This window comes from Pantherophis guttatus, chromosome 6, assembly GCF_059756535.1.
Source record: "Pantherophis guttatus breed Tessera chromosome 6, ASM5975653v1, whole genome shotgun sequence".
NCBI classification, from domain to species: Eukaryota; Metazoa; Chordata; class Lepidosauria; order Squamata; family Colubridae; genus Pantherophis; species Pantherophis guttatus.
Window position 1 is genome coordinate 66,758,125 of NC_142068.1, and position 27,881 is coordinate 66,786,005.

A 27,881-nucleotide genomic window follows, 5' to 3' on the forward strand; every position below is an offset into this window, starting at 1 on the left:
CCGTGGGCTGGATGTGTCATGTACTGGCTACACCCACCCTTGTTTTAGCGAAGGGGGGGGGAAAAGTCCCAATACATCATGTGACAACAACGTGATGATGCAAGTTTGACACCCCTGCTGTAGAGGAAGTGACAAAACAAATCTTTAAATACTTTCCTGTATTTTCCCAATAACACAGCTAGGCATTTCTAACCTTTTAGTTTTTAAATTCCGTTCCTGTCTGCTTGTTCCATCTTCTTTCCCGTATCAATGCAAGCATATGGTGTATGTGAATTTAATGGAAAGGGTGATACTGTGAAAAAATTGTAATTTCATATTGTTGGACTTCCCCATCTTAAACTACATCAGAAAAAGAGAAATTCCCCACTTTTCAGCAGAAATATGCAGGAGAGAACAGTTGTAAGGAAAAATTGTCATGCTTTAGGTTCTACTAACAGTTCCATGAGTACAAAATTTGATATTGAATTTTCTTCTTAACTTTTCAAATAATTTCCATGTTATTTTGCTGTAACAGATTAAACACTGAAAACTATACAGAGACCAGTTTCTTGGCAACCCTTTAGTTTTCAGATTTATTTTACCATTCCACATATATTCTTAATATTGCAGGTCCAAGAAGATAGGTAGCAATTATCAACCAATCATAGCTCATTGTGATGTGTGACCCTGGACAAGTCTTGGTTAATGGTAACTAATGGTGATTTGGCAAGCACACCAAATTCAGAGCATGGTTGGTGATTCTGTTTGTTATGTTTGATTTGATTTGTCAGGCTAATCACCATTTCGGGTTCACATATAAAAAGAAATTACTTTTTGTTCAAAATGCTAATCCAGAACATACCTTTTAAATCATTGAAACATAAACCCTCTGAATTTCAGTCAACACAAAGGAGTACTTTGTGAACAAGATAGCAAAAAGATGCTTTAATTATTATAATGATAGTTTAGGCCTCATCAGTAATTCCCGCTATTGTGGTTTAATGCTACTGACAGGAGGGCACTTGAGATTATTAAAAAAAGCTTCAGTAGCTCTGAATATAAATGCTTTTAGAAGAATGTTTGCTGAGATTTTCAAACAGAGCTATTCAATGCTGTTCTATTCTTTTAAAACTATGCATAAACAAGAGATCAATTCTAAGTTATTTTCTGCCAAATTCCTTCCTGGATTTTTAGATATAATTTTATCAGAAACTTCTAATACCAGAATCGTGTTGAAAAATGAGCTTTCCTGAAAAATTATATATATTGTATTTCTTACTGGACTTTTACAAACCTACCACAGCCATCATAAAAACATGAAGATTAAGCATCATTCTAGTTGCTTAAAAGCTGTTAGAGATGTTTTTAAAAAATTACCTGAAAAACAAACAGTGGAAACAAAATCTTTTTTATTCTTGGTAAAAATGTGTTTTGCATTTGGTGGTGGAATTCAGTATATATGTTCTAGCAGTTAACATCTTTAAAGTATTAGTTTCACAAGCTCACTTTGAGTTAGAAAGGGAAAAAGAGCTGAAGTTTGAGTTGGAATTATTATGCCTTTCGTATATAGAAAAATGCTTTTCAGAAATACTGTACAATTTCATATAGAGATACGCTTTTAAAACTTAATTGAATTAGTTTTATTTTTATTCTCTTTGGCTTTCTTGACATTTAGCTAATTGTGAAGAGTTTTATTTGCTTACTGATTGCACCATTTAGATCGTGTATGAAATGTGTTTGAGTTTATAGAATATGCTGTAGAATATGTTGAAATGGTAGGAGAAGCGTCTTTGAAAAATATAGTCCTTAATTAAATTACAGGAGTAATCTCTTTTCAGTGTATTGGTTTTTAAAAACAGGTTTAAAAATGGACCAGAAATAAATTGTTGTAATGTATCTTTACCCACCAATGGGAATTGACTTGCTCCCTAATGATTTAACTTGCTCCCTAATGATTAATTTTGGGTGATTTGGCTGTAATTGGGTGTAATGATAAATCTAATTTATGGTTATGCTCATTATAGCTGACTTTTCCCTCCTGCACTGTACACCCTTCTAACAATCACTTGCTTGTTTTACCATCCTGATGTCATTTATCTGCTGCTACTGGTTTGTGTAATGATTATCATGTTTGAGTAGATATCTTTGGGCTTTCATTCTTTTTTCTTTTTAATTGAAATGAACAGAGGAGCAGAATTAAAAAGAAGAGTGTAATACACACACAATCATGGAGCAATAAGAATAAAACACAATTTGTGAGTGTATACATATATACTGTCAATCCTCTGGAGAAATAAAAATGTTTTAATCATTTGTATTTAATATTTTTACTGAGAAAGATGATTATGTAGATGAAGGACATCACTTAAAAATAAATCTATTGTTTCAGATTATTTTGGTTATATGGGAAACCATTGATCAAGAGACTTCTTTTATGGTAACTTTCCATGAGTTTTCCTTAATCAACTGACTTTGTTCTGTTCGCAACTTTTTATAGGTTTTTCATGAAATAGTCTCTGGACCCCTAATCACATTTGTGGTTCTTCTCTGCACTCTTTCTAGAGTCTCAGTATCTTTTGTGTATCATGGGGACCCAAACTAGACTCAGTATTCCAAGTGTGGTCTTACCAAGTCAGTATATAAGCATTATAATACTTCACATGATCTTGATGCTATTTCTCTACTGATGCAGCCTAGGCCTGCATTAGCTTTTTGGCAGCTGCAGCACATTGCTGGCTCGTACTTAAGTGGTTGTCCACTACGACTCCTAGATCCCTCTCACAGATACTGCTGTTGAATCAAGTATAACCCATTCCATACCTCTGCATTTGTTTTTGTTTTTCCTCGTCTAAATGTAAAACCTTTTCTTTTCTCACCGCTGAATTGCATTTTGTTGGATAGGGCTCACTATTCAAGTCTGTCAAGATCTTTCTGGATCTTGAGCCCATCTTCTAAAATGTTGGCTATTCTCCTTAACTTGGTGTCATCTGCAAATTTCATGAGTTCGTCTATTGCCTCATCTGAATCATTTATGAAGTCGTTGAAGAGTACTATACCTAGGACAAAAACCCGGGGTACCCCAATGCATAATTTCCCTCCATGTAGATATAGTTCCATATTAGATATTAGGAATAAGGTCAAAGACCTGGTAAAATACTAGCCACCTGAATTGTACTTACGACATTGTTAACAAAATCTTGCTACTATTATGGACTCTTGGGTTAAATTACATACAATTATGATTCTGACTCAATCCTGTTATTTTTATTCTCAGTTATGTAATTCCCTAACAAATGTAACTAAGGAAGAAATAATGTTTATATAATAGAGGTTTTCCTAAATCAATTTATGATCATACTACTTATTTATTTGTATTAGAGTTCCAAGAAATAATAAATACAATTTTTTGGAAAAGTTTCCAGATTTATAAAATCAGCTTTTTCAACCAGGATTTTAAAAAAATAAAATAGTTATATCTGGTTGCCCTTACTGGATTTTTGTTGAGAAAGATTGGTTGACATAGCATTTGGACTTTGTTTTCCTTATTCAAGAAATTAGTCATGGGGGGAAGACACATTATATTTTATTTAAATAAAATACAATAAGCTTACTAGTGCTATACAATTAAAGTTGATTTTACCTGCCGGGATGAAGGGGGAAGTTACTTCTTTTCTCTTTCTCTTCCCCCCTTTTTTCCTTCCCCTTCCTTCCTTCCTTCCTTCCTTCCTTCCTTCCTTCCTTCCTTCCTTTTCATAATTTGTATTGACTCTTATTTCATTCATTTAAGATTCTTAAGAAAATTATTGGAAAAAATAAAATAAAACCAAGAATGGCATGCAATGCTACATAGCTATAATTTTAAAAAGATTAACTTTTATTTTATGCACAAGTAGCTAGCCTTTTGAGACTGGCAATATGTTGCTGTTTGAATGAACATCTGAATTAAGTATGGAAATATGCATGCAGTCCAAAGCAATTACTTTGGTGGATAACAATTTATGAATAACAATGACACATTGGTGAATTAGTCATATAATAGAGATTTTTAACCTGTGTTCTCTGATTTTGAAATTTGCTTTGCCACTGTTGCTCTCGACTTGTTGCTCTTGGTGCCTTGGAAAAGAGTCATGAGTAACACAGATGGAGTCCCACCTCCAAGGATTTTGTAGTTAGAAGCAATACTGATACAGGAGAAGGAAGAAGAATGAGATGAGGACTGGTAGAAAAAAAATAGTAGAACACCTTGCATATCTTTTAAAACCGTGTTTCCCCAAAAATAAGACCCTGTCTTATATTTTTTTGAACCCTGAAATAAGTGCTTGGCCTTATTGCCATGCGCTCAAAAGCCCGATTGGGTTTATTATCAGGAGATGTCTTATTTTGGGGAAAACAGGGTATGTTACTTGTTTATTGGTTTTATTTCTTAAGTTTCTGCCTTGCATTTGTGAAAGTATCTTCACTACTCTCGCTCTGTGTGTGTGTGTGTAAAAATTCTCTGTAGACAGCTTACAGCAGCTTACTGTAGACAGTAAATGTTGATCATTGAATTTGGCACTCAACATATTTTGATGCAAAAAATTTGTCTTGGTACTCAACGCACAAGTTAGAACTTGTTGGTGTTGACTGCCTTGTGACTAACTACATTATTCCTTATGGGAAAAATTTATTTGTTATTCATTGTGGTTCCCAGAACCAATTAACAATGAATACCGAGTTACCACAGTAGTAATTTATAATCCAGTTTTACTATGCAAAAAAAAAAAAAAAGTACTGCATTGCTAAAATGTTATTTTATCCCACCCTGCTAGTAGGTTTAATAAAAATCCATGGAAACAGATGAGTGCACTCTTGCTTAATGAGAATTTTTTTACTTGCTGATTTAATTTTGTTACTTGTAGAAAATGTTTCCTGTTCCACTTTTTATATACTCTGTTTTCAGAAAGCATCTAAATAATTTTTTTAAATTTATGCTTAAGGCTATTCTTGACTTTTTCTTAGTTTATTAATTCTAGGCATGAGGATAGGTCTAAATTCTTCTAGTGCCACACACACACTCATGAAATCACTTATTTTTCCTCAACAAATAAAATTAGCTAAGTAATATTGCAGTAACGTATTCTGAGTTTTTTGGTTTTAGATTAGCACATTACGTAAAGCAAGGCATTGTCATTTAGAAAACATGTGCTATAACTTAATGTAATGTGCAAACTAAACAATTATAGCTTATTCAAATCATGGATAAACTGTGATTTTTGCAGTATGTTAATCCATTAACCTACTCAGTTAACCCAATTTCTATACAATTCTTATGAAGAAGATCTAGCAAGAATACTGAGCTGAAAGGTAGCATTCTTTAAGAATTGCATCTTTTTCCTCCTCCTCCTCCTCTTCGCCTTTGTTCTTCATTAAGTATCAGTGTGACTCCAAAAATTCACTCACGTTTTGGACTGTAATGGACCTGGTATGGTTTTATGTGGCAATGATCTTGGCATTCAGAAGGCAGCCCACAAGTGGGACAACCGACATGAAAATGCTTCAGCCCACAGAATGGGGGATTATACAAAAGCACTTTCCTTAGTTTTTTGGAGACTAACAGAAAAGAGGGGGAAAATGCTTTAAGTCTTGCAACATTCTGTTAAAATAACTTTACAATAAAGATGGAGCTTCTACTCCTAGCTATGCTTCTTGTGTGAACTACCTTGCAGGGCCAACTGGTGGAGACTTAAATATTTTGATTTCTTTCCTACTCTCCCTTTGGTGGAGAGCAGTTCTGTAAATGATTTCTTATTTAGTATGACCTTAGAGACAAATTACACATAGGTTTAATTAGAAACTGATTTTGCAACTATTACACAAACCCTGATGCCAAATCAGCTGCCTCAGATCTAGAATTTAGGGATTAAATTACACTAAACTACACTGTTATGACCATATCTGTCAATTCCAGTCCCTATTTTTAAAAACATCTTTGATTGGCAAGATACAGAATGCTAATATTCAAACCATTATACTTTCAGAATCTCTCTATATTGCTGTAAAAGGAAAATGTTTTAAATGTTCCTCTAGCTTGAAACATGCATGTGTTTCTCTATTGTACTGTTGGTTGCCTGTTCAGGAATTATCTTGTTTTGCCCTGCAGAAAATTTTGGAATACATAGCAGCTCTTTCCAGGGGAATCGTTTTCTATTACAAATAAACTCACTTGACATGTTATGTTTCCTAGGAAGCTACAAATAAACATTTTTTTAATGGATATACAGTGGAAGACAATGAAACTTGCTCTCATCAGCCAAATGGAATTGATTTTGAATAGCAGGGTGTATGTTTAAAATATGAAAGGACTAGAAAGCAAGTATATATTAAATTATTTCTGACATCCATTTATTTATTTATCAAATTACTAAAATGCTCTTGCTCCATAACAGTTTTGGATAGCATACAGGATTAAAAACAAGGGAAGGTATTATAACTAGTGAAAGAACAATAGACATCCAGGAGGAGCAATAAAACTGTAACTCGCTTCTTTCTCAAAGGGACCTAATATATTCCCTAACCCAGGCCTGGGGGGAAAAGAGATGGATTTTAAGGCTCATTTAAACAAGGTCAGGATAGGGACTAATGTGAATTTCTGCAGGTATAAGTACTTTTTGTCACGGTTGATAAAAAGTACTTGCACACCCTTGAGAGATTCTACTACAGAGGTAGTTTATTGTATGTGTATATAAATAGGCATAGAAATCCCTTTATATTTATTTATGATTTCTCTCTTGACAAGAAGGGGCTGACATACTGTAAACCCATTGAATTCATAATTTTCACACTGACAAGAAAAAGTCTGTTGCTACCCTCCTCCTCATTATTATTTCATTTCTCAAGATAACTTGTTGCTACAGCTATATTTAAATGATACGTACTCATTTCTATCACTGCAAAATAAAGATTTTAGCCAAGAGGATACTGCTTCAGACCTCAAGCAGCAGCTGAGGGCACACCTTAAGAAGTAGAAGGGAACTGTGATTCATCTAGAATTTCTCAGGCTTAGTTTTTGACATCAATTTCTTTTCCTCCCTCTCAGCCAGTTAGCCAGTCAACCATCTTCCATCGCATAATGATTCCCTCACATTAATATGTGCAGGAAAGCAGAAGGAAGCTGAGAACAGGTCAACATGAGTGGTTTAGCTAAATCACAACTACGACAGAGAAGTGAATAGGTTTTCTAGCCTGGAAAATGCTGGTTTCTACCTTGCCAGCTTTAATCCTTACCTCTGCAGCCTCCAGTGAGTTCACATCTTCAGAATGCACTGGAGCAGAAGAAATGAGATTTTGCAATTGTAAACAATCCATAATCCGACACTTTACCTTCCCCAACACAGTTGCTATGGTAGTAACATAGTTTTGATTTCTGGAGTCAGGACAGAATATAAAATATGTTAGAAAAATACTGAAATCATTTAATAATTAAAATCTGGCACAATAAATTTGTATTGATGTTTAGAAAACTAAGATCCAATATGACTGCCAAGAATGTACATTCCTTATTGTAGAAGTAACAAAAGATATAGCTATTGTGCATGCTTGTGCAATGAATCTACAGTAGGGTGATAACTGAATGAGTGAACATAATTTCATGCTGCTGTTCATATCAGTTTACAATACTCACCCATTGAAACATTAAACAGAAACAGAAATAATCACCCAACAACCAAGTTATACTCACTTATGAATAAGCTTTTTGAAAAGATACCGAGTTGGTGTCAACTAGACTTCTGGAGAGGACTACAGCGAAGAATACCACAGAGAAATCCTATATCTTTCCCCCAAAGTTCTCGCCTCTCACATCTATGGTAGTACCAACATCCAGACAATTAAAAAATCAGTAAGGTGGAACATTTGAATAACCACTTTATAACTAACTGTTACAAAGTGAAGCTGATTTCCCTTTGTAATGCTATCACCTGGTCCTGGAAATTATGACAGGGCACTTATCACATCTCCAATCTTCAAACTCTAGAGTTGTTTTGACAAGATACTGTGGTTGCTGATATTTGCAGTTTAAAACTCAATACTTCCATGTTACTATAAAGAGGAGGATACTTTCCAGTAGAAATTTATAGATACCATAATCTATTTTTTAATTTGGCATTCTTTAGATGTTTTGAGATTATATCTTCTAATAATCACCATCAATCTCCTTGCTAACTAGATTTCTGCAAGTTGTCCTAATATCCTGAACAGAAATTTCCCAACAATACATTTTGGAACTAGAATTGAAATGAAATAGTTATGCTCGTTCTGAATAAGTAAGACATTTTATATTTTAATCATGAATATCATGACTCAAGTGTTAATGTATCAGTGTATCCCAGTACTTACCAGAAAATGAAAAAAAAACAAACCCAAATCAGTGGTGAAATGCTCCCTGTTTGGACTGGATCGCCCGATCTGGTAGTGATGGAGGCGGGTGGTTCGGAGAACTGGTAGCAAAAATCCCTGCCCCCCCCCCCATGCCCAGCTGAGCCACACAATCATCAGAGGCTTTTTTTTACTTTTAAAAGCATTTTTTCTACAATCTCTTCAGCCGAAAAAATGCTTTTAAAAGTAAAAAAAAAAAAAAAGCCTCTGATGATCGCACGGCTCAGCTCGGATCTTCAAAGGCTTTTAAAAGAAACACCCCCCTTTTTTTTTTCTTTTAAATGCCTCTGACGATTCAAGCTAAGTTTTTTAAAAAGCCTCTGCTGATCAGGCAACTCAGCTGGGATTGTCAGAGCCTTTTGAAAGCATTTTTTTACAACCTCTTCGCCGACGAGGTTGTAGAAAAAATGGTTAAAAAAAAAAGGCCACGCCTACCCAGTCACATTACCCCACCACCACCAAGCCACGCCCTCAGAACCAGTAGTAACAAATTTTAGATTTCACCACTGCCCCAAACCCTTCATTCTGTATCTTTGAATCAGTAACTTTTTCTACTGATACAACCAGTTTGTACTTTTGTACTTAAAGTACAAAAATCATTTTGTACTTAAAAAGATGAAAACATGTAGCTAACAATGACCTTTAAATGAACCATATGTCAATCCCAGAAGTGTTGATGAGGTTATAGAATACAGGTAGTCCTCTACTTATAACTGGTTGCTTAGTGACTATACAAAGTTATGATAGACTCCCCCAAAAACTACTTACAAAGTTCCCAAAGTTACAACAGATGCACTCACCCTCCACACAGTCACGTGATCACATTTTGGGTGCTTGGCAATCAACTCACCTTTACTGCCATTTGCAATATCTCCCAGTCACAGTTCTGCAATTTGCGATGTTTTTTTACTGATTTCTGGCAAAAAAAAGAAAAACACCTATTGAGGAAAATTGATTTGCTTAATGACTGTGGCATTCACTTAACAACCACCAGAAAAAGATGTTTAAAAATTGTGACCAGTCAAATGATCCCTCAATTTAGCATATTTCTGGGCTCAATTATTGTTGAGGACTACCTCGATGGTGGGTTCATATCCCGCCACAAGATATGTTCTTCCCTGGTGATAACTCTTAGCATATCTTCACTGATTATGATATAATAGGATATAATAAATGAAAAGTAAATAGCAGACTGATGACATGAATAAGTGTCCATGTGCAGCTTATGAACAAACATTTTAATTTTCCATTTCTTTTATGGAATGGAAAACAGCTCAACTTTCTTGATTTCATTGGATCATATTGCAGTGCCCATGTTCACTCACTTTTGCTTTTTAAGGTTCACTTACCTTTCCTAATGATTTTAATGTCTCTTATCTTCTGCTACCTGCACTTAATTGTAATTGGCAACGAGGTCTTTTTCCTCTGAATCATGTAGCCAAGAATATATGGTCTTTAGATGAAAACAATTATCACCAGTAGACACTTGAAAAACCATAATTTCTTATCCTTGTGCAGAATTCGTTTTGAGGATAAACAGTGGAAATTGAAAAGTCAGTGCATTGTGTATTAAAAAAAATGTGTAGCAAAATAAATTAAGGCTATAATCTTATGTTCCCATTAAAACTAGTGGGTGTTATTTCTAAACAGACACACTTAGAAGTGCATTGTAAATAATAATCTTGTTCATATTGTACTTATCGAATCTAGTACTGATTTGTTTTTTTTAAAAAGAGGACAATATTCTTAATAATGGAATAAAAAATAATTTTCTTTATACTCTCATCTATAGCTGGTCCATTGGAGTTGCCTCTTTTTGAACTGATACCATCACAGAAACAGGTGGTTTTTCATGGCGACCGCTTGCCATTTCAGTGTACAGCAACGTATCTTGACATTACGACACAAGTGCATTGGTATCATGACGGTCACTTGGTTGAAACTGATGAGGAAAGAGGCATGTTTGTGGAGGAGGCCATAATACATGACTGCTGTTTAGTTACACGGTAATGTATTTTTATTTATGTATTTATATATGTGTGTTATATGAGTGCAATTGTTTATGATAATGGTTTTAACAACGTGAATATTGGAACTTGAAAAGGTAAGTTCCCTATCAATATGTTGATAAAAAAAAATTCTCATTTACTTACTTCCCTTCATATTCAAACAAAATACGAAGAAGCCAGTTTCTAGCGGACACAATGCATTTAATACAGGCAAAATTTTTGTTTAATTATTGAAATATGTTACAGTATATGTCAATAATCTCAAATAAAATCAGTGATCCGTAATCCCATTTAGAGCATCTATTGAAATGAATTTTCTTTGCTGTCTTCATGCAAAATCAGAAATATGAAAGAGGGCAATCCTCCACTAGAGAAACCATATATATTTCTTGCTCATCTCTCCAAATCCAGTTTAATCACAAAAGGGAAAATACTGATTTGTTTTTCCTCTCTGGGTGCTTATCTCAGTGTCTATGCTTTCTGTATGTAGAGTAGTGTGTTTAATTAAGTAGTCAATAAAATATGGCCCAGGTTTTGTATACTGAATATTAAAATGCCCCACTATCAGACTTTATAAATAAGTAATGGAATAATTCTGTTCTATTATAGAGTAATTCTATAATCCAACTTTGGACAGGCTGTGCAGTAATTTTGCATTAATAACTGCAGGGGAAAGCCAGATTTTTTTTCTCACTGAATTATCTATTATGTCAGTTATGATTTGGTTTTTGATTTATATTAATCTAAAGATTTAGATTTATTTATTTATTGGTTCGATTAATCTATATTAATCTGGTTTTTAAAGCAGCAATTATGACTGAGATTATCTTGTTAAAATTAGCCACGGTATTAAATACTACACGAACACTTTGCTCAGTATCTCCATAGATGCAGTAATCCACTGGTGGCTAGATAAAAATAAAAATTAAATTAACTAAAAAAATAGATTAAAATAAAAAGGTAACTTAAAATGTGCTTATTTTTTCTTATTGTATATTTATTTACACCGCTGTACCATTTCTCCAGTAATGGTATTTTGCCTGGAATATTAGTGGATAAATCACCGTGTTTCCCCAAAAATAAGATCCTGTCTTATATTTTTATGAATCGTGAAATAAGTGCTTGGCCTTATTGCCTTGCGCTCAAAAGGCCGGTTGGGCTTATTATCAGGGGATGTCTTATTTTGAGGGAAATGGTGAGTTATTTTGTTCTTCAGAAATAAATTCATCTCCACATTACTGACAACTTTTGAAACTGTCTTTTAGCATTTACTTTCTAGATGAGATATCTGGAAGATATCTAGGTTCAGCAGCAGTCCCTGCTAATAATTCTCAAAGCTATGTGCATTGGCAGCAGCTAACATAAATATGTTAATCATCATGGTTTATAAAGTTTCTGTTGAATAATTATGGTCTCAGAGCTATGAGGACCTGCCAAGTTGTTTTAATTGGTGTGTATGTTCTTCATATCAAAGGCAGACTATTATATTCAGAACATTTTTCGACTGTAGGACACTATAGTAATGAAATAGAGATGCTGAATTATATTCTTTATTCTTTATTATATGGTAATTATATTTTGTAGTCTACAGAATTGATTTGATGCACGTTTAAAAATGTCAAACATGGAACATACTTAATATTGCAGGATGTTAACAAGAGAAATCAATTTGTGTAAAAAGATATGCTACGTTCCAGCCTAATCACATTTACAGTAGTCTAATTGAAACCAGTTCTTTTAGGCTTGACTAAGTTAAGCCTTCTGAGGTCTGGATCTATTCCGAGATCTTCTGCTAAAATCAGATCAAGATTGAGTTAATGCTGATCATTTAATTGGCTCTGTCATCAACTAGTGCTTAAATTACAGGATTGTTACACTGACCTTAATTCCATTTTTGGAGCTGAACATTTGTAACATAAACCTAAACTACTGAACTGCTGGGTGCCTGTGTAGATCATGAACAATGTAGGAGAGAATCTTTTTTGACTAACTATTTTTATTCAGTGGCACAAGTTTTATTTTGTGTTATCTCTCCAATATTCCACAATACTGACTAAATTTAGATATTTATTTATTACTCAATTAATAATAAAATGATGTTTTATAGTAACTATAATTATTACAGCATAATATGACATAATATACATACTATATAAATATATTTTATATTTGTAAATGTATACTATACTATATTATTTATAAATATATAAATATATTTTATGTTACTTTATTGTACATATTCTTATTAATCTTTATAATATAATATAAATAATCGTATTATACTGATCCATTGTGTGTGTGTGTGTGTGTGTGTGTGTGTGTGTACAGGTAGTCCTCAACGTCCGTTCACAATTGAGCCCAAAATTTATGTTGTTAAGTGAAAAATTTGTTAAGTGAATTTTGCCACATTTTATGACTTTTCTTGCCACATTTGTTAAGTGAATCACTGACGATGTTAAATTAGTAACACCGTCATTAAGTGAATCCAGTTTCCCCATTGACTTTGCTTGTGAGAAGGTCGGAAAAGGGGATCACATGACCCCGGGACACTGCAACAGTCATAAATGTGAGTCAGTTGTCAAGCATCCGACCATCGCATGATGGGGATGCTTCAAATGTCGTATGTGTGAAAAATGATCATAAGCCTTTTTTTTCAGTGCCTTTGTAACTTCGAATGACATGTGGAAGAGGCTTTCATCCTGCAGTGGACAGACAATGGCTACAATTATACACACACACACACGTGTGTGTATGTATGTGTGTGAGTGTGTGTGTGTGTGAGGAGAGAGAGTGAGAGAGCGAGAGAGAGAAGTGTTCTGTAATTGTACTGCATTTGGCTTTATGGCTGTAATAAGCAATTGTTGATTTCTTTATTATGGCGATTACATAAATAAATGTGCTTAAATTACAATGACTTGGGAACATGTAGGACAACCAGTTTACTCCTCTCTTGGTATTCCTGTAACTAGTTACCCTTATTTGAACTATATATGCAGGCATTTCAGGGATGGTAACTAGCATTACACTTCAGAATTCTGCTGATTATTTTTAAAGCAATGGGTTATAATTCATAGTTCAAACTGATACATTATTATAGTGCTTTTGATATCTGAAAAAACAATTTATCTCTGTAAAGCTCCAATTAGGGAGGTCTTTTCAGGTTACCCTTAACTATAGCTCCATATATAATCTAATTTAACTGTTTCTTTAGTGTTGTCATAGAAACTAGGGAAGTATTTACCATAGACTTGATTGTTTAATACATATAGGCACTTTTTAAATATTTTCCAATCCAATGGACTATTGGAAAGAAATAATGTAAAGACTCTCAGGATTTAATTTGCCATCTTTGTCTGTCTGCATCAGTAAGATAAATCAGCAAGAAACAAAATAGAATGGGACCAAATTGAGGGTGGTAAAAATCTAGTCCCTTCTCCTAAAAAGTTTAAGTTTAAAAATGGACAGGATCCATCCAGATGTTTCAGAGAAAAACAAAATTACAATTTTCCCCCACTTTGGGAAATTCAAATGAGCAGGAAGCATGGAATGTTGCTGATGGCTTCATTCTAAGCGAGTGATGGTGAAACTATAACACACATGTCAAAGGTGACATGGCATGATGATTTGGGTGATATGGCAGCATTCACCAATACCCGACACCAACTATTCCCCAAAGTTTGCTCCGTTCTTGTGCAATTTTTGGAAGCTGGAAAGGCCACGCAAGAAAGGGTGGTGTGTTTCTGAAGTGCCACTTTTTGAATGGCTAAAGTCAAAGCCTTTACTTCCTCATTGCTGCCTCATTGTAAACTGCTGAGTGCATTGTTTAAGGTGGTTTAGATGGGGGGGGGGATAAAAAATTGTTCATCTTTTATTTGATGTGTGTGTGTGTGTGTGTGTGTGCGTGGGTGCATGAATAAGAGAGAGAGGAACAGAGTCAAGTTAGGCATTTTTCAAATTTTTGACATGTTGGGACCAAAAATTCACCATCACTTTTCTAAACCACCCTCCTGTCACATGACCTGGTCCAAAATATATGAACTCAGTCTGTTCTCCCTAGTACACTCAAACGTAGAAGAAAGGTGAAACTGGGATTAATTCATTCTAATTAGAAACACACACACACACACACACACACACACACACACACACACACACAGAGAGAGAGAGAGAGAGAGAGAGAGAGAGAGAGAGATGCCATGAAGGCATCCATCCTAGGTATCCTAAGGTTAATTGACATAGCAACTTTGGTAATACTTTCCTTGTGTCCCAGAGCTGGAAAAGTCTCGTGTTGCCTTAAATCTTGCTGCATCACAGCACACCTTGCCAAGAACTTAACAACTCTGTTGCTGTCCATGCATTTGTAATGCATGATGCTATAAGGGGAGTGATTAATGGTTGCTTTGGGTTTGAATATAATCAATCATAGGAAAAGCCACCAACAATCGCCATACAGGATGAGTCCTGGGGCAGGCACTGTATGGTCTAGATGTGCCACCTAATCCTATTTTTATTCATTTTTATCTAAAAGAATTTCTCCTTCCATCTTAATGATCATAGGGTCGGAGCAAAGAGTTTGTTGTTCTTTCATACAGCCTAGCCTCAATCGGGTTACAGTACTCTGGTTTACATTGGCCTGCTTTCGAAGAGCCTGGATAAGTCAGTGTGACAGCTTGAATAATTACAAGCACTCCTGATTTGCCTATAGAACACCAGTAGTTAACAGTTGCATTGCTTGTCAGCTGGCCAATTTTGAGTGCTGGTTGTCACCTTTAAAGTGCTTCATATTTGGACATCTATGGGACTCTGAATTCCAGATGATATCTGCCTATTCAACAATGTAGAGTGGCCCTTTCTACAGTGCCATTTCTACAGATCACAGAAGCGAGCCTTTCCCAATCGCTGCCCCATTTCTATGGTACAATATTTCCCCAGATGGTTTTTTCCTTCCTGTTTTGTTTTTCCCGCAGGAAGTCTATTCCATCATAATTATTCCATGGGATGCTCTAAACTTGTTCTGTATAGCAGGAGAAGATCTTTTGATTTCTGGTTATATTAGCAATTGTTCCAATGCTTTATGTAATTTAAATAACATCCCCAACTTTTTTCCCTTTTATTATATTGGATTTAATCTAACATATGGTAGTTACAGAGTACAGTAGTCCTTGGGTTATGACTACTCATTCAGTGATTGCTCAAAGTTGTAACAACACTGTACAAACAGTGTTGTAACGAGGGGGAATTATGACTGATCTGTGAAGTTGTGACTATTGAAGAAGACTCTCTGCAATCACATGATTGTGATTCCAGCACTTGGCAATGGGCTCGCAATTACAATGGTTTCAATATCCTGTGGTCATGTGATTGCTATTTGTTACTTTCTCTTACCGGCTTTCCACGAGCTAAGTCAAGGGGGAAGTTGACTTAGGTAGGTTGCAAGTAGGAGGTTACAAGTCACTTCCATTCCTCATTGCCTTTTTGTCCACCCATGGCATCTACCTGCCCCTGTGTTCTATAGTGCCCATGCTGTGTAGTGCCCACCTGCAGAATTGACCACCTGTGCTTCATAGTGCTCATTTTTGGCACCTCTACCCTCCACCTGTAGTTCTTGCTTGCCAGGGCTTCCTCGTCTTCCCCTGTCACAGCCACATGAAGTCTTCCCATAAAGACCTGCACAGTCCTGGGGTTAAGAAAGCAACCAGGACTTTTGGCATTGCCATCATTAAGCAATGTGGTCATCTGACATCACATTTTATAACTGTATTCTTAGGGACACAAATTACGATCCATCGTAACCCAAGTTCTACCTGTACATCATTATAATTCAGATTTGTCATGATTGGAGCATATTATAAGCCCAGTAAAATAAATATATAAGCAATAGCTGTGTCCCAAATTTGTGTTCTTTAGGTAGAGTCAATGAAGTAATGTTCTTGTGGTTCTGAAGTTTGTGAGGAACATATTAAGTTGTGAGATACTCTTGCACATTTTTTTTAAAAAAAATAATGAATTGGCCACTAGAGGGCAGCAAAGAGTAGGTAGGTTCAGTGTACTTTGGATGCAATTTCCTTTCGATTCTTAACCCACTCTTTTTTCCCCCCATCTAAACCTCAAGATAACAAAAATATTCCTTTCTCCTCTTATTTTCCATACAACAACAACCACCCAAGGAGGTGAATTGGGCTGAGACAGAGTAACTGATTCAAAGTCACCCAGCTGGTTTTTCATGCTAAGGTGGGACTAAAAGTCACAGTTTCCTGGCTTCTAGCCTGGAGTCTTAACCAATGCACCAAACCGACTCTCACCAAAATTTTCTTGTTATGCATCCAAAATGTAATCCCTGGATAATGTTATTGAAGAGATTGAGTTTAAGAAAATATTTTATTGCAAAGATGGTCCTAACCTTCAAAATACTTTGAATGAAGTAGCTGCATAAGCTGGGATTCTGACCTCTTTTGTAACCAGAGCATGCTGAATGCAGAAGAGGCCCACCTTCAACATGTGTAGGAAGCCCTGTGACCACCCATCCTGTAGCTTAGCGCAAACAGAACTGATTTTCAAGATAAGGAATGATAGGTGTGTGCTGATCATTTATCAGGTGTTTTGGTTTGCACTATATATCAATTAAGGCAGCAACTTCTTTTAAGTCAGACAAGGAATTGACTCAATGGATGGAAAAAAAACTACGAAAAAAGTGTCCGTGAAAGCTAAATTTCTGGTGTCCATCACAGCCAAAACAGAACTGTAGAAAAGGCTCCTAGTAACTGGACAGAAAATGGTGTTCCCAGAAGAGATCTGATAGACCAACCAAAAGCAATTGGCAAAACAAATCATTGACATCAACTAGGTCCTCAAGTCACCTCTTCCATGCATGATAGGATGACCACATGAAATGACTTGTGATAATAACATTCAAAACATTTCTTCTATACCAGTATACCCAAACCCATCTTTGGGCTGTCTTAGCAGCAAGTTGTTAGGGGATATTGGTGACATTGTGAAGACATGTCTTCAGGAAATGGAAGTGGGCCATTACACTCATACACACCGAGAGGCAACACACATATATCTCCCTAGATTAGATCCTTCGATATTCACAGTCCAAAAAATAGAGCCAATACAGAGCCAGTTTGTGGTTAAGGTGCTGGATTAGAAACCAGAAAAGCACAGGTAGTCCTCGTGTTACAACCACAATTGAGCCCAACATCTATGTTGCTAAGCAAAACATTTGTTGTGAGTTTACCCCATTTTATGACTTTTCATGCTACGGTTGTTAAATGAATCTGGCTTCCCCATTTGACTTTGCTTATCAGAAGGTCGCAAAAGCTGATTGCATAACCCCAGGACACTGCAATCATCATAAATGCGAACCAGTTGCCAAGCAACTGAATTTTAATTACATGACCATGGGATGCTGCAATGTTCGTAAGTGTGAAAAATGGTCCAAAGTCACTTTTTTCAGTGTTGTAACTTTGAATGGTCACTAAATGAATTATTGTAAGACGAGGACTATCTGTATGAAGTTTAGTTCTTCCTTAGGAAGGATGGGGCAGGATGGTTGTTGTGGGGAACTTGTATATCATTTTGAGTTGTGCAAAACAAAGGACGGCTACAAATACAATAGCATCAGCAATAACAACAACAACATCTATACCACAACCGAATTACTCCATGCAGAAAAGAAAGATGCGACTTTGTGAAACAGATGAAACTGGAGAAATGTCCTCTGGACACTGCAGATAAAGGGGTTAAAAAGAATTTCTGAAGCTTGTTTAAACCAGTTTTGGAGCAAATGTACAATACTTACTTTTTCCAGAGCTATCATTTAAGGAGAATTACTATATTTATGCTCTCTATACTGCACATACACAAATGCACACTGCCATCCATTCAAACGGTTTTTACATATGCATTTTCAACTCAGCACAATTATGCTTGCAAATGCTTCAAATTTATTATATTTATTTATATTGATAAACATAAATATTTAAGCAAAACTCAACAGACAAAACTCACTTTTATTGTAATAATGAAACAGATTTATAAACGCATGTTCCATCCCGGGATATTTTTATTTGGTTATGCATCTTTATCTAATCATTGATTCAAGAAGAAGCTTTCAATTTATACGTAGTTCACATTTTAAAATTTTGGCACATAATAGTATTTGCATTGTGTTGAATTGCCAGAGTTGTTTAGAAGTTACATAACACTGGCATTGAAATTATGGGTTTCCATTATGAGTTATCCACATATTTTTAAAGCATTTGAAAATAATTTATATTTGATATGTGTGATAAACATATTACAATTAGCTGAAGTCTATGCATACTTGTTTACTATATCATTTCAAAATGCATTATTGCTTGTAAAAAGTATGTGGTTAGCACTCAGTGGAAATATAAATCTGTTTCAAATTGCTTGAAGCAGATTTTTGAGAAGGGCAAACAGTTATATAGGTAAGTATGCTAGATTTGTATAGTTTGTTTGTTTATTTTGTTTAAGTATTTTTTTTTTAAAAGTAGTAGTTAGGCAATATTTAAATAAAGTTGCAATCAGTACAGTTCAAAATATGTAAATATTCTTGTGTTTACTAGATTGTTTTCTTTGTTGATGAAAAATGTGAATAATGGCAAGCATCCAACTGCAATATTTTTATAATATGTACAATAAAGAATACATTTCTTTATTGCATAGTTATTTTTCGACATATCCATTTCTTTCAGGGCTAAATTCACAGTATACACTAAAATCACAATCCTGCGGATGTTTGGACTTGGATTGAGATTTCAACAATTTCACTAAAATAATTTGGATTTGTTCTATGGTATGGTCTATCTTTTAAAAATAAATTGCAAAAGTTATATTTCAATGCAAAAATTACCTTACATCTATTTTAAAGTGCACATCGGCTGTAAGGATTGGATAATAGCAGAAAAAACCCCATTATTTTTAAAGAATGTCAGCTTATGTTCATAACTGGATACTCTTAGACTGACTTCAAGTCTAACACAACTATATGAATTAATCATGTAGTTGTTCTGTCCCCGTCCCACACACACACACCTTCGGTGTCCTCTGGAGGCATTGCCAGAGAGGAGGGTCCTGGAGAGGGAGGCCTTGCCAACTCCTCTCCCTCACTCTCAGAGTCTGCATCTGTTGATAGCCCAGGCTCAGGCAACGGAGCCACAACAGTAGTCTTTCCACTGATATGATGCTGTAATGATAATTGTAGTCAGACTTCTTCATCAAAGATAACAAAATCTTGCCAAAACCATGTTACTCTACATGGCTGGATGGTATTATTGTTCTATGCTGACATATGGTTAGAATTCTCAGGTACATTCTAACCATTACCTAAGAAGACTAAAATATACTTTCAGTCACTCACTGGCTATGATTGTTTTCCTAACCATAGATGCCTTATATTCTGCAACATATGTGATGATTTTCTGATTAAAAAAATATAGTATATAACAGTGGTGGGTTGCCCCCAGTTCGCACTGGTTCTATAGAACCAGTAGTAAAACCGGTGGGAGGCTCCGCCCACCAATCCTGACGTCACCAAAATGCTTCTGCGCATGTGCAGAAGAGCGCGCACACGCGCGAGTGAAGCAAGCACATGCGCACACACCCCGTTGCAAACCGGTAGTAAAGGTAAGTAGAACCTGGTATATAACAGTATAGGCAAGCTAGTTTGGTGGAGAGGTTAATGTCTTCACTAGCACACTGTCAACAAAACTCATTAAGAGAGAAATGACAGTCCTTCTTAAGATTTTGAAGCCAAAATAACTTTAGATGTTGAACTTCTAAAGCAGCTTTACAAAATGTGTAAATCCTATACACTATTTTATTACTATCTCTATTCTGTGCTGAAAATTTGTGGGAAAAACAGCAACAAAAATAAGTTTTATTTATTATAAGTATTATTATTATAATCCAATAAGCCACCAGTGTCTCTGGGGTAAGTGATCAGCTAAGAGTAGTCATGTGGCAAAATGCTGAAACTTGATAAAGACATGGGGATTGCCTGTGTAAATAATACAACATTTTTCAAATACCAATGCTGTCCTTTCTCAGACCAAAATAGTTAAGATGTGTGATAATCACATGAAGCCAAGATTCAATGATTTAAGCTCAGCTAGGTGGCAGCATCTATCCAGACTAGGGACAGTTGAACCCAGTGAGTCCTTGGATGAGAGAACTGTGTAAAATCCCAGAGCTTTAATCAAGAGTGAGAAGTCAAAAATGCATTCTAGGAGAAGGTAAAGCAAACAGAATTTCCAATCAAAGAGAATATTTGTAGCTCGGGGTTGAAATGAGAGGTCCTTGGTGCTCTCTGGGCTTGGTTGTTTCTTGCAGATGTTACAAACTATGTAACATGATCAGTAGTAGTCAGTCTACTTTGGGTAATGAAACATCTGCAAGAAAACAACCAAGCTCAATGAGCAGCAAGGACACTTCAGAAAAACGTCCATATTATTGGCAAAAAAGTACACGGGTGTATCTATGATATCAACATGAGTTGAGTCTGACTTGAAGAAGTCTTGACTTCACAGCCCTTGTATCTAATAAGATTTGTTCCCCAGTTTGGAATCCTGGGCATGGACAGTAAAGTTTGGGAAAGCAGATAAGGGAGGAAAGAATCACAACCTGTTCTGTGAACTTCTGAATTCAAATGTTTTGCCTCGTGGATTTATCTGAAACATATTTCAGGTAATATCTGAAGTAGGTAAGCTAACATATTTTTAGAAAATGCATGCGATAAGACCTAATCCAATAAGATGAGATCAACAATGTCAATAACATATTAGATTACTAATCATATGTTGGACTGGATAAGAATGTTTTGATTTGTCATCTAATGAAAGAAAATCATGAATCAAATCTGCATTTTTGGTAGCGCTGATAACATATATGAGTATTCAAAAATTTGAGCTGCCTATTTCCTTCATTCTATTGTATATCATCATCTTCAGTGGTGGAATTCAATTTTTTTACTACCGGTTCTGTGGGCATGGCTTGGTAGGCATGGTGTGGCTTGGTGGGCGTGGCAGGGGAAGGATATTGCACAATCCCCATTCCCTCCCCACTCCTGGGGGAAGAATATTGCAAAATCTCCATTCCCACCCCACTCTGGGGCCAGCCAGAGGTGGTATTTTCATGAGCAGAGGTGGTATTTTAAATGAGCCGAGGTGGCGCAGTGGTTAGAGTGCAGTACTGTAGCTACTTCAGCTGACTGCTAGTTCAGCAGATCAGCAGATCAAATCTCACCGGCTCAAGGTTGACTCAGCCCTCCATCCTTCTGAGGTGGGTAAAATGAGGACCCAGATTGTTGGGGGCAATATGCTATTTAGTATACTGTCTTTGGCGTAAGCTGCCCAGAGTCCTCGGAGAGTGGGTGGCATAGAAATATGACAAACAAACAAACAAACAAACAAACAAACAAACAAATAAATAAATAAATAAATAAATAAATAAATAAATATTTGCTGGTTCTCTGAACTACTCAAAATTTCCACTACTGGTTCTCCAGAACCTGTCAGAACCTGCTGAATAGCACCCCTGATCATCTTCCTATTTGGCTTTTGAAGAAAATCATGCCATGGATGGATATGGTAGATAGATAGCAATAGCACTTAGACTTATATACTGCTTCACAGTGCTTTTACAGCCCTCTCTAAGCAGTTTACAGAGTCAGAATATTTCCCCAACAACCTGGGTCCTCATTTTACTGACCTCTGAAGGATGGAAGTCTGAGTCAACCTTGAGCCTGGTGAGCTTCGAATTGCCAAATTGCAGGGAGACAGCAGTCAGTAGAAGTAGCCTGCAGTACTGCATTCTAACCACTGTGCCACCACAGCTGATAGATAGATACAGTAGATAGATAGATAGATAGATGATAGATAGATAGATAGATGATAGATAGATAGATAGATAGATAGATAGATAGATAGATAGATTAGATAGATAGATAGATAGATAGATAGATAGATAGATAGATAGATAGATAGATAGATAGATAGATAGATAGATAATTTAAATATACTGCTACCCATCTGGGAGCTTCTTAATTTTTGCTCGAAGGTACTGCATCTGATGATTCAGCAGAATCACCCAAGAGTTTGTGTGATTTTTTGCTTCCATAGAAATAGTAGAGAATGGAGCAGAGATGGAGTAGAATGCAGCTGTAGGATATTTTTTGGGTAAGAGCTAATTGACAATTTCTCTGCCAAGTGATAACAACATATCTTACAGGCCATGCTGTGTTTCTGGCTGACTGAAATAGTGATTGTCTGAAAATTAAGACAATCAAGTGAAGGCTACATTCTGCCTTTCTTTGATAATGATGGGTAGCACTTAACTTAGAAGATTACATTTCTAATTAAAAGCTGCATTTTAGCTGACCAAAGGCTTTATGTTGAAGCTCAGCACATATGACAATTTGAATCTACACACACACAAAAGTAAGCATTCTTGAGTTGATGTGGCTCGTGCATAGGATTGTACTGATACCCAATCAATTTAATTATAATAACTCACTATTGCATGTGCTTGCTTTTGAATATTGTATTACAGGTAGTCCTCGACTTACGACCACAATTGACCCCAACACTTCTGTTGTTAAATGAGATATTTGTTAAGTGAGTTTTGCCCCATTTTATGACTTTTCTTGCCACAGTTGTTAAGTGATAAGTTAGTTGTTAAATGAATCTGGCTTCCCCACTGATTTTGCTTGTGAGAAGGTCGCAAAAGGTGATCAGATGATCTTGGGACAGAGCAACAGTCATAAATATGAGCCAGTTGCCAAGCATCTGAATTTTGATCACATGATCATGGGGATGCTACAAAGGTCGTAAGTGTGAAAAACAGTCATAGATCACTTTTTTCAATTTTTGAATGGTCATTAAATGAACTGTTGTTCATACAAGGACTACCTGTATAAAGGAAGTGATGGCGGGAGATAATGTAGTTTATTTTCCTGTTCTGCCAGAATCCTCTGGTTTTGCAACAGGCAGTTACATCAATTTTTTTCCTTGGGGAATGGGGAATGAAAAAGTCAGTGAAGTTCATGAGTTTCAACTAGCTTATGTACTATTCTTTATTATATTGCTTCCTTTTATTAGTGATATTTAAATGACCATCAGAATGCAACTAATCACTGTAAGTCTCTTATTGCAAAACATAAAAGAAACAGCTTTGCAGAGCAAAGGCTGAAATAGTCTGCTTAATTAGTTATATATAGTTGCACTGATTAAAATGTATTATTCTAAAGGAAAATACTTTACCCCAGATTAGTCATTTAAAAGAGATTGAATTGAATGCCTGCATTTGGCAATGAGCAATGCTGTAGGCTACAGTTCAACATCATAATGGTTTTCCTGAATTAATTTCCACTGTACATTATTGAACAATTTCTGTCCTTCCAGATACTGAGTTTAAGCAAGACTACAATTATGCAGGGATTTTTTATTAGCGCATGAAAAAGGAAGCATCACCTCTTACAACTACAAATGTTAAAGAAAGATTTAGTCTTACTGTAATTGCTCATGAAACCTCTTGTAGAGAGATGTGCTGGAACATCTTTTGATGTTCAAGTTTGGCCCTGCATAGCTTTTTCTCAAGTTAATACCTACCTACCTACCATCTATATATCCTTTAAATTTTACTTTTTAAAGATGGAAAGTTGGATACCAAATCTGGAGGTAACAGAGGAAATCACTTCCTTTGGAGACAATTTTCATGCTTTCTAGGAAGAAGCCAACTCTGTGTCAGCCTTTTGAAGCAGGCAAGATTGAGATAGCAGTGTTTTCAAGATTGTTGTTTCTTCTTATAAGGTAAAATAATAGAACCTTACAAGCCTGTTAGACAGTATTGCTCTGAATTTATTTCTCAAACATTCTACTTTCTCAGGACTGAGTTGCCTTTTCTCTACTCTTAATAGTTTTTGTACTCTTCCCACTTTCTAAGGTCAAATCTACTTTCTTTCATACTCTGTATTTCAGAGGAACAAAAACAGAATGCTGTAAAAGAGAAACAAGGCCATTTATAGCAAAAAGGCAGAGAACATATAGAGTGCCTATGTCCTGCAAAATCCCTATTGTTCAGCTATAAGGAACTGAAACAGATGTATGCTAAGGGAATTTATTGCTTGTGAAATGGCGGGTTGTCTTCAGCTCAACAGGCATATATGAGAGATCAATTTCCAAAACTTACAAAGTCCATTAACAAATATCATTTTCTAGTAATCCACACAGGGATATATGATATTGCAAAGAACAGCTACATTATCACAACGTACATTGAAAATCTAGGAAAGAAGCTTAAGCACAATTGTAAATAATTCCAAAAGCAATGGAAGACCATGGAAAAAGCCAGTATGGGTTATAGTACACAAAAAGTATTAGCAAAAATCAGAAAATGAAAAAAATACACAGAGGGGATAATGTGCATATTCATTTATAACTGCTGCAAAGAAGTTTGGAAGCCGTTTCTTTGTTTCTTTGGTCTTGTTCCTTTCTCTTTTATTTCTTATTTTCTTAACACTTTACTTCACTTTTCTTTTCCTTCTTTAGAAGTATTTTTACTCAGTAAAGACATTTAATAAGATTAATAAAAGGGATACAGATGGAAAAATAATCCGTGGATAAGATAATGGCTATGGAAAAGAGCACAGAGCCTTTTACTGCCCCTGGAACTGTCAACATTTATTTAAAATTTTGGTAGTGATAGAGGCTCTGCAGTTGGTGAATGAGTGGCTCTGTGGGAACCCAGCTCAAAGATGCAACTGATACACTGAAAACAATCCAAGAACCAGAGAAGATGTCAGAGACTGATCTGGACCTGGAGAGCAGCTGTGCAACTGCAGCGACAGCAATGAGCAATGATGTGTGTTTGCCTGGAGATGCTGCCAATCCGCTGCTAGGCCCTAAACTACTGGCTGGTGGGACCGAGTGCTTGTTCAGTTGTGGAAAAGGCATCTGCTATTGACTGCTGAGTGTTGGTAATGGCAGTGAGCCATCACTGGCCTCAGATGCTGGATTGCTAAGGGGGGGCAGGTACTAGGAAACAGAAGCCACAGGAACAGGGTCAGATTGGCAGCTGAGTTGAAGGTTAGCCTGAGTCCAGCAGCTTCTATGGAATCCATAAGAAGTGGTCATCTTAATCTCCCACATGTGTCACTGGGATTGCAAGAAAGTGATCGATGGGTTGTCTGTTCCAATGGCTGGTGGGGCTTTTTACATGGTGGGGTCTGTCTGCAGCATCAGAGGAGTATAGGACTGAGAAGACTAGAACTTTTGATCTGTAGTTTAGAAAAATTGTAGTGGAAATTCTTTCCAGACCGGGGGGGGGGGCAACTGAGGCTAACTCCCTTGCTGTGACAGTATGATGGCAATGGTGTTCTCCTTAGATCACCTGAGCCCATAATTGGTATGGAGAGGGCTATATGAATGTCCTGATAAGTCAGGGTGTATGTTGTGATATGTATGGTGATGAAAAATTGGCACTGATTAGATTATCACTGGATAAAGCAGAGGTTCCCAACTTGCGGGAAGGGGGTCGTGGGGTGGATGTGAGACAATATTCCAGGGGATGCAAAAACTTCGGTTTAGAAGTTTCAAAATTATAGTGTATATGTATAATTATATGCATATAAATTATTTTTTTAAAGGGTGCAAGAATATATCAGAAGCGTTCTAGTGGTGTGGGGTATAGAAAAGGTTGGGAACCCCTGGGATAAAGGATTCTGACAAACTAGCTGGTCAGGGAGTGGCAGTTTAATATTTGAGAGTTGAATAAGATATTTGGACCTGGGGAGAGATTACAGGGTTTTGACAAGTTGGTTTGATGCAGGGAAGGGGCATCTTCCGGCTTCTGGGCTCAGTTCTGGTGTTTTAAGATTATCGGTGACCCTGGGTTTAGGCTGCTGCTGATTAGCGCCAGGTTAGCTTGTAATAGGTTCTTATCATGGATGAAAGAGCTAGCTTCCTGCGCATTACTGAGACCTGGATGAGCCCTGAGGGAGGGACCTTTTCTCAGCAACGTGCCCACCTGTGGGAGAATCTGGCACTGAGTTACAGGAAGGAGAAATAAAGAGAAATAGCAGCTTTGAATTGTTGCTATGCAAGAAGCGGCACAGAAAGGATCCCCTCTTGTGCCTTTTGTGTTGTTGTCACCATGGAATAACATCCCCCCCCCCAATCCAGATGACTTGATCTTGCTTGCTTTCCGAAAAGCTCTAAAGATCTGGCTGTCCCCCAGGTACTGAGTCAGGAGACTTTGTAAATCCACCTTGAATCTACCACTGCGCCTCTGGTGCAGTGTCTTTTATTATATTTTCGTTTTTGTTCCTTTAAATTGTCTATACAACTCTGACTCACATGTCAAGCAGGCAGCTATCTAAACAAAATGCACAAATAAGTAAACCAAACAACTGCTGATATACTGTATGCAGATGACAACACTGTGATAGAAAACACCAGAACAGCCTTAACTCAGTATTGTAGAAGAGCTTCCATGTTTTACCAGGGCAACTGTGAAGAGGATGGGCAGGGCTGAAGTCTAGAGTTTATACAAACTAACAAACAAATAGAACAAGCAAACCTTATATCTACATCTGCTATTAGCACGGCAGCTTTCATTATTTGAAAAAGAAAGGAGCATGTACAAAGAAAAGAGAAAAAAAACACTAAGCAATGTAATCTACTAAGTATTAATACTATATATTAAGTAATTCAGTTATTTACTGGTACCTTTTTTCAATAAAATATGTATTCTCATATTTCATACTTCACAAATTCCTTGTGTGTCCAATCAGATGGCCAATAAAGAATATTCTACCATGTTTCCCCAAAAATAAGACCCTGTCTTATATTTTTTTGAACCCTGAAATAAGCGCTTGGCCTTATTGCCATGCACTCAAAAGCCCAATTGGGCTTAATATCAGGGGATGTCTTATTTTGGGGGAAACAGGGTAGTCTATATCCTTTGTCCTTATCCACAAATGATAGCATTAATAAAGCACAGCTGTGGATCATTTTATCCTTACCTTTCATTTTAGAGCAAACCAAGATATAAATCAGTTCATTGGTCAGCAAAGAAAACCTGTTTATTTTAACTAATTTTAAGTTTATAGGACCAGATGAGCTCTACTCTAGAGTAGATAACAATACCAATACAATAATGAAGAAAAAGAAGAAGATGATGATGGATTGACTGATTGTTTACCCATTGTGCCTGACTAATCTTGGAGACTTGAATGAAGCATCAGACAATTAGAGGAGGACATATATAGTATCTATTTTCAAAAAAGGGAAGTAAATAGTTCAGGGAATTACAACCAATCAATCTAACTGTGATTGCTGGGAAAATTCTACAGAAGGCCATAAAGAGATTAATTTGTAAGAATGAAGTATGTGATAATTACTTGAAGTCATAATGGATTTGTTAAAAATATTTTTTCCCAGGCTATTTTATCTCATT

General features: G+C 36.2%; 1 protein-coding gene and 2 long non-coding RNA genes across 5 annotated transcripts in view; 1 reads left to right on the forward strand and 2 right to left on the reverse strand.

Annotated features, from left to right (window-relative positions):
- Positions 1-4,740, reverse strand: part of LOC117676760 (uncharacterized) — a 29,056-nt gene extending 24,316 nt beyond the window's left edge. The window contains exon 1 of the long non-coding RNA XR_004594507.2: positions 4,030-4,740. This is a non-coding gene — a long non-coding RNA (uncharacterized LOC117676760). The remainder of the gene's footprint in view (positions 1-4,029) is intronic.
- The window catches only part of ADGRA1 (adhesion G protein-coupled receptor A1), a 397,321-nt gene that overhangs the window by 156,383 nt on the left and 213,057 nt on the right, over positions 1-27,881 (forward strand). For both annotated transcript variants that reach the window (XM_034436536.2, XM_087871687.1), the window contains exon 7: positions 10,184-10,397. In XM_034436536.2, the coding sequence (XP_034292427.2) occupies positions 10,184-10,397 (214 nt within the window). The remainder of the gene's footprint in view (positions 1-10,183; positions 10,398-27,881) is intronic.
- LOC117676758 (uncharacterized) overlaps positions 7,249-27,881 on the reverse strand; it is an 82,527-nt gene continuing 61,894 nt past the window's right edge. For both annotated transcript variants that reach the window (XR_015728350.1, XR_004594504.3), the window contains one exon: positions 7,249-7,381. This is a non-coding gene — a long non-coding RNA (uncharacterized LOC117676758). The remainder of the gene's footprint in view (positions 7,382-27,881) is intronic.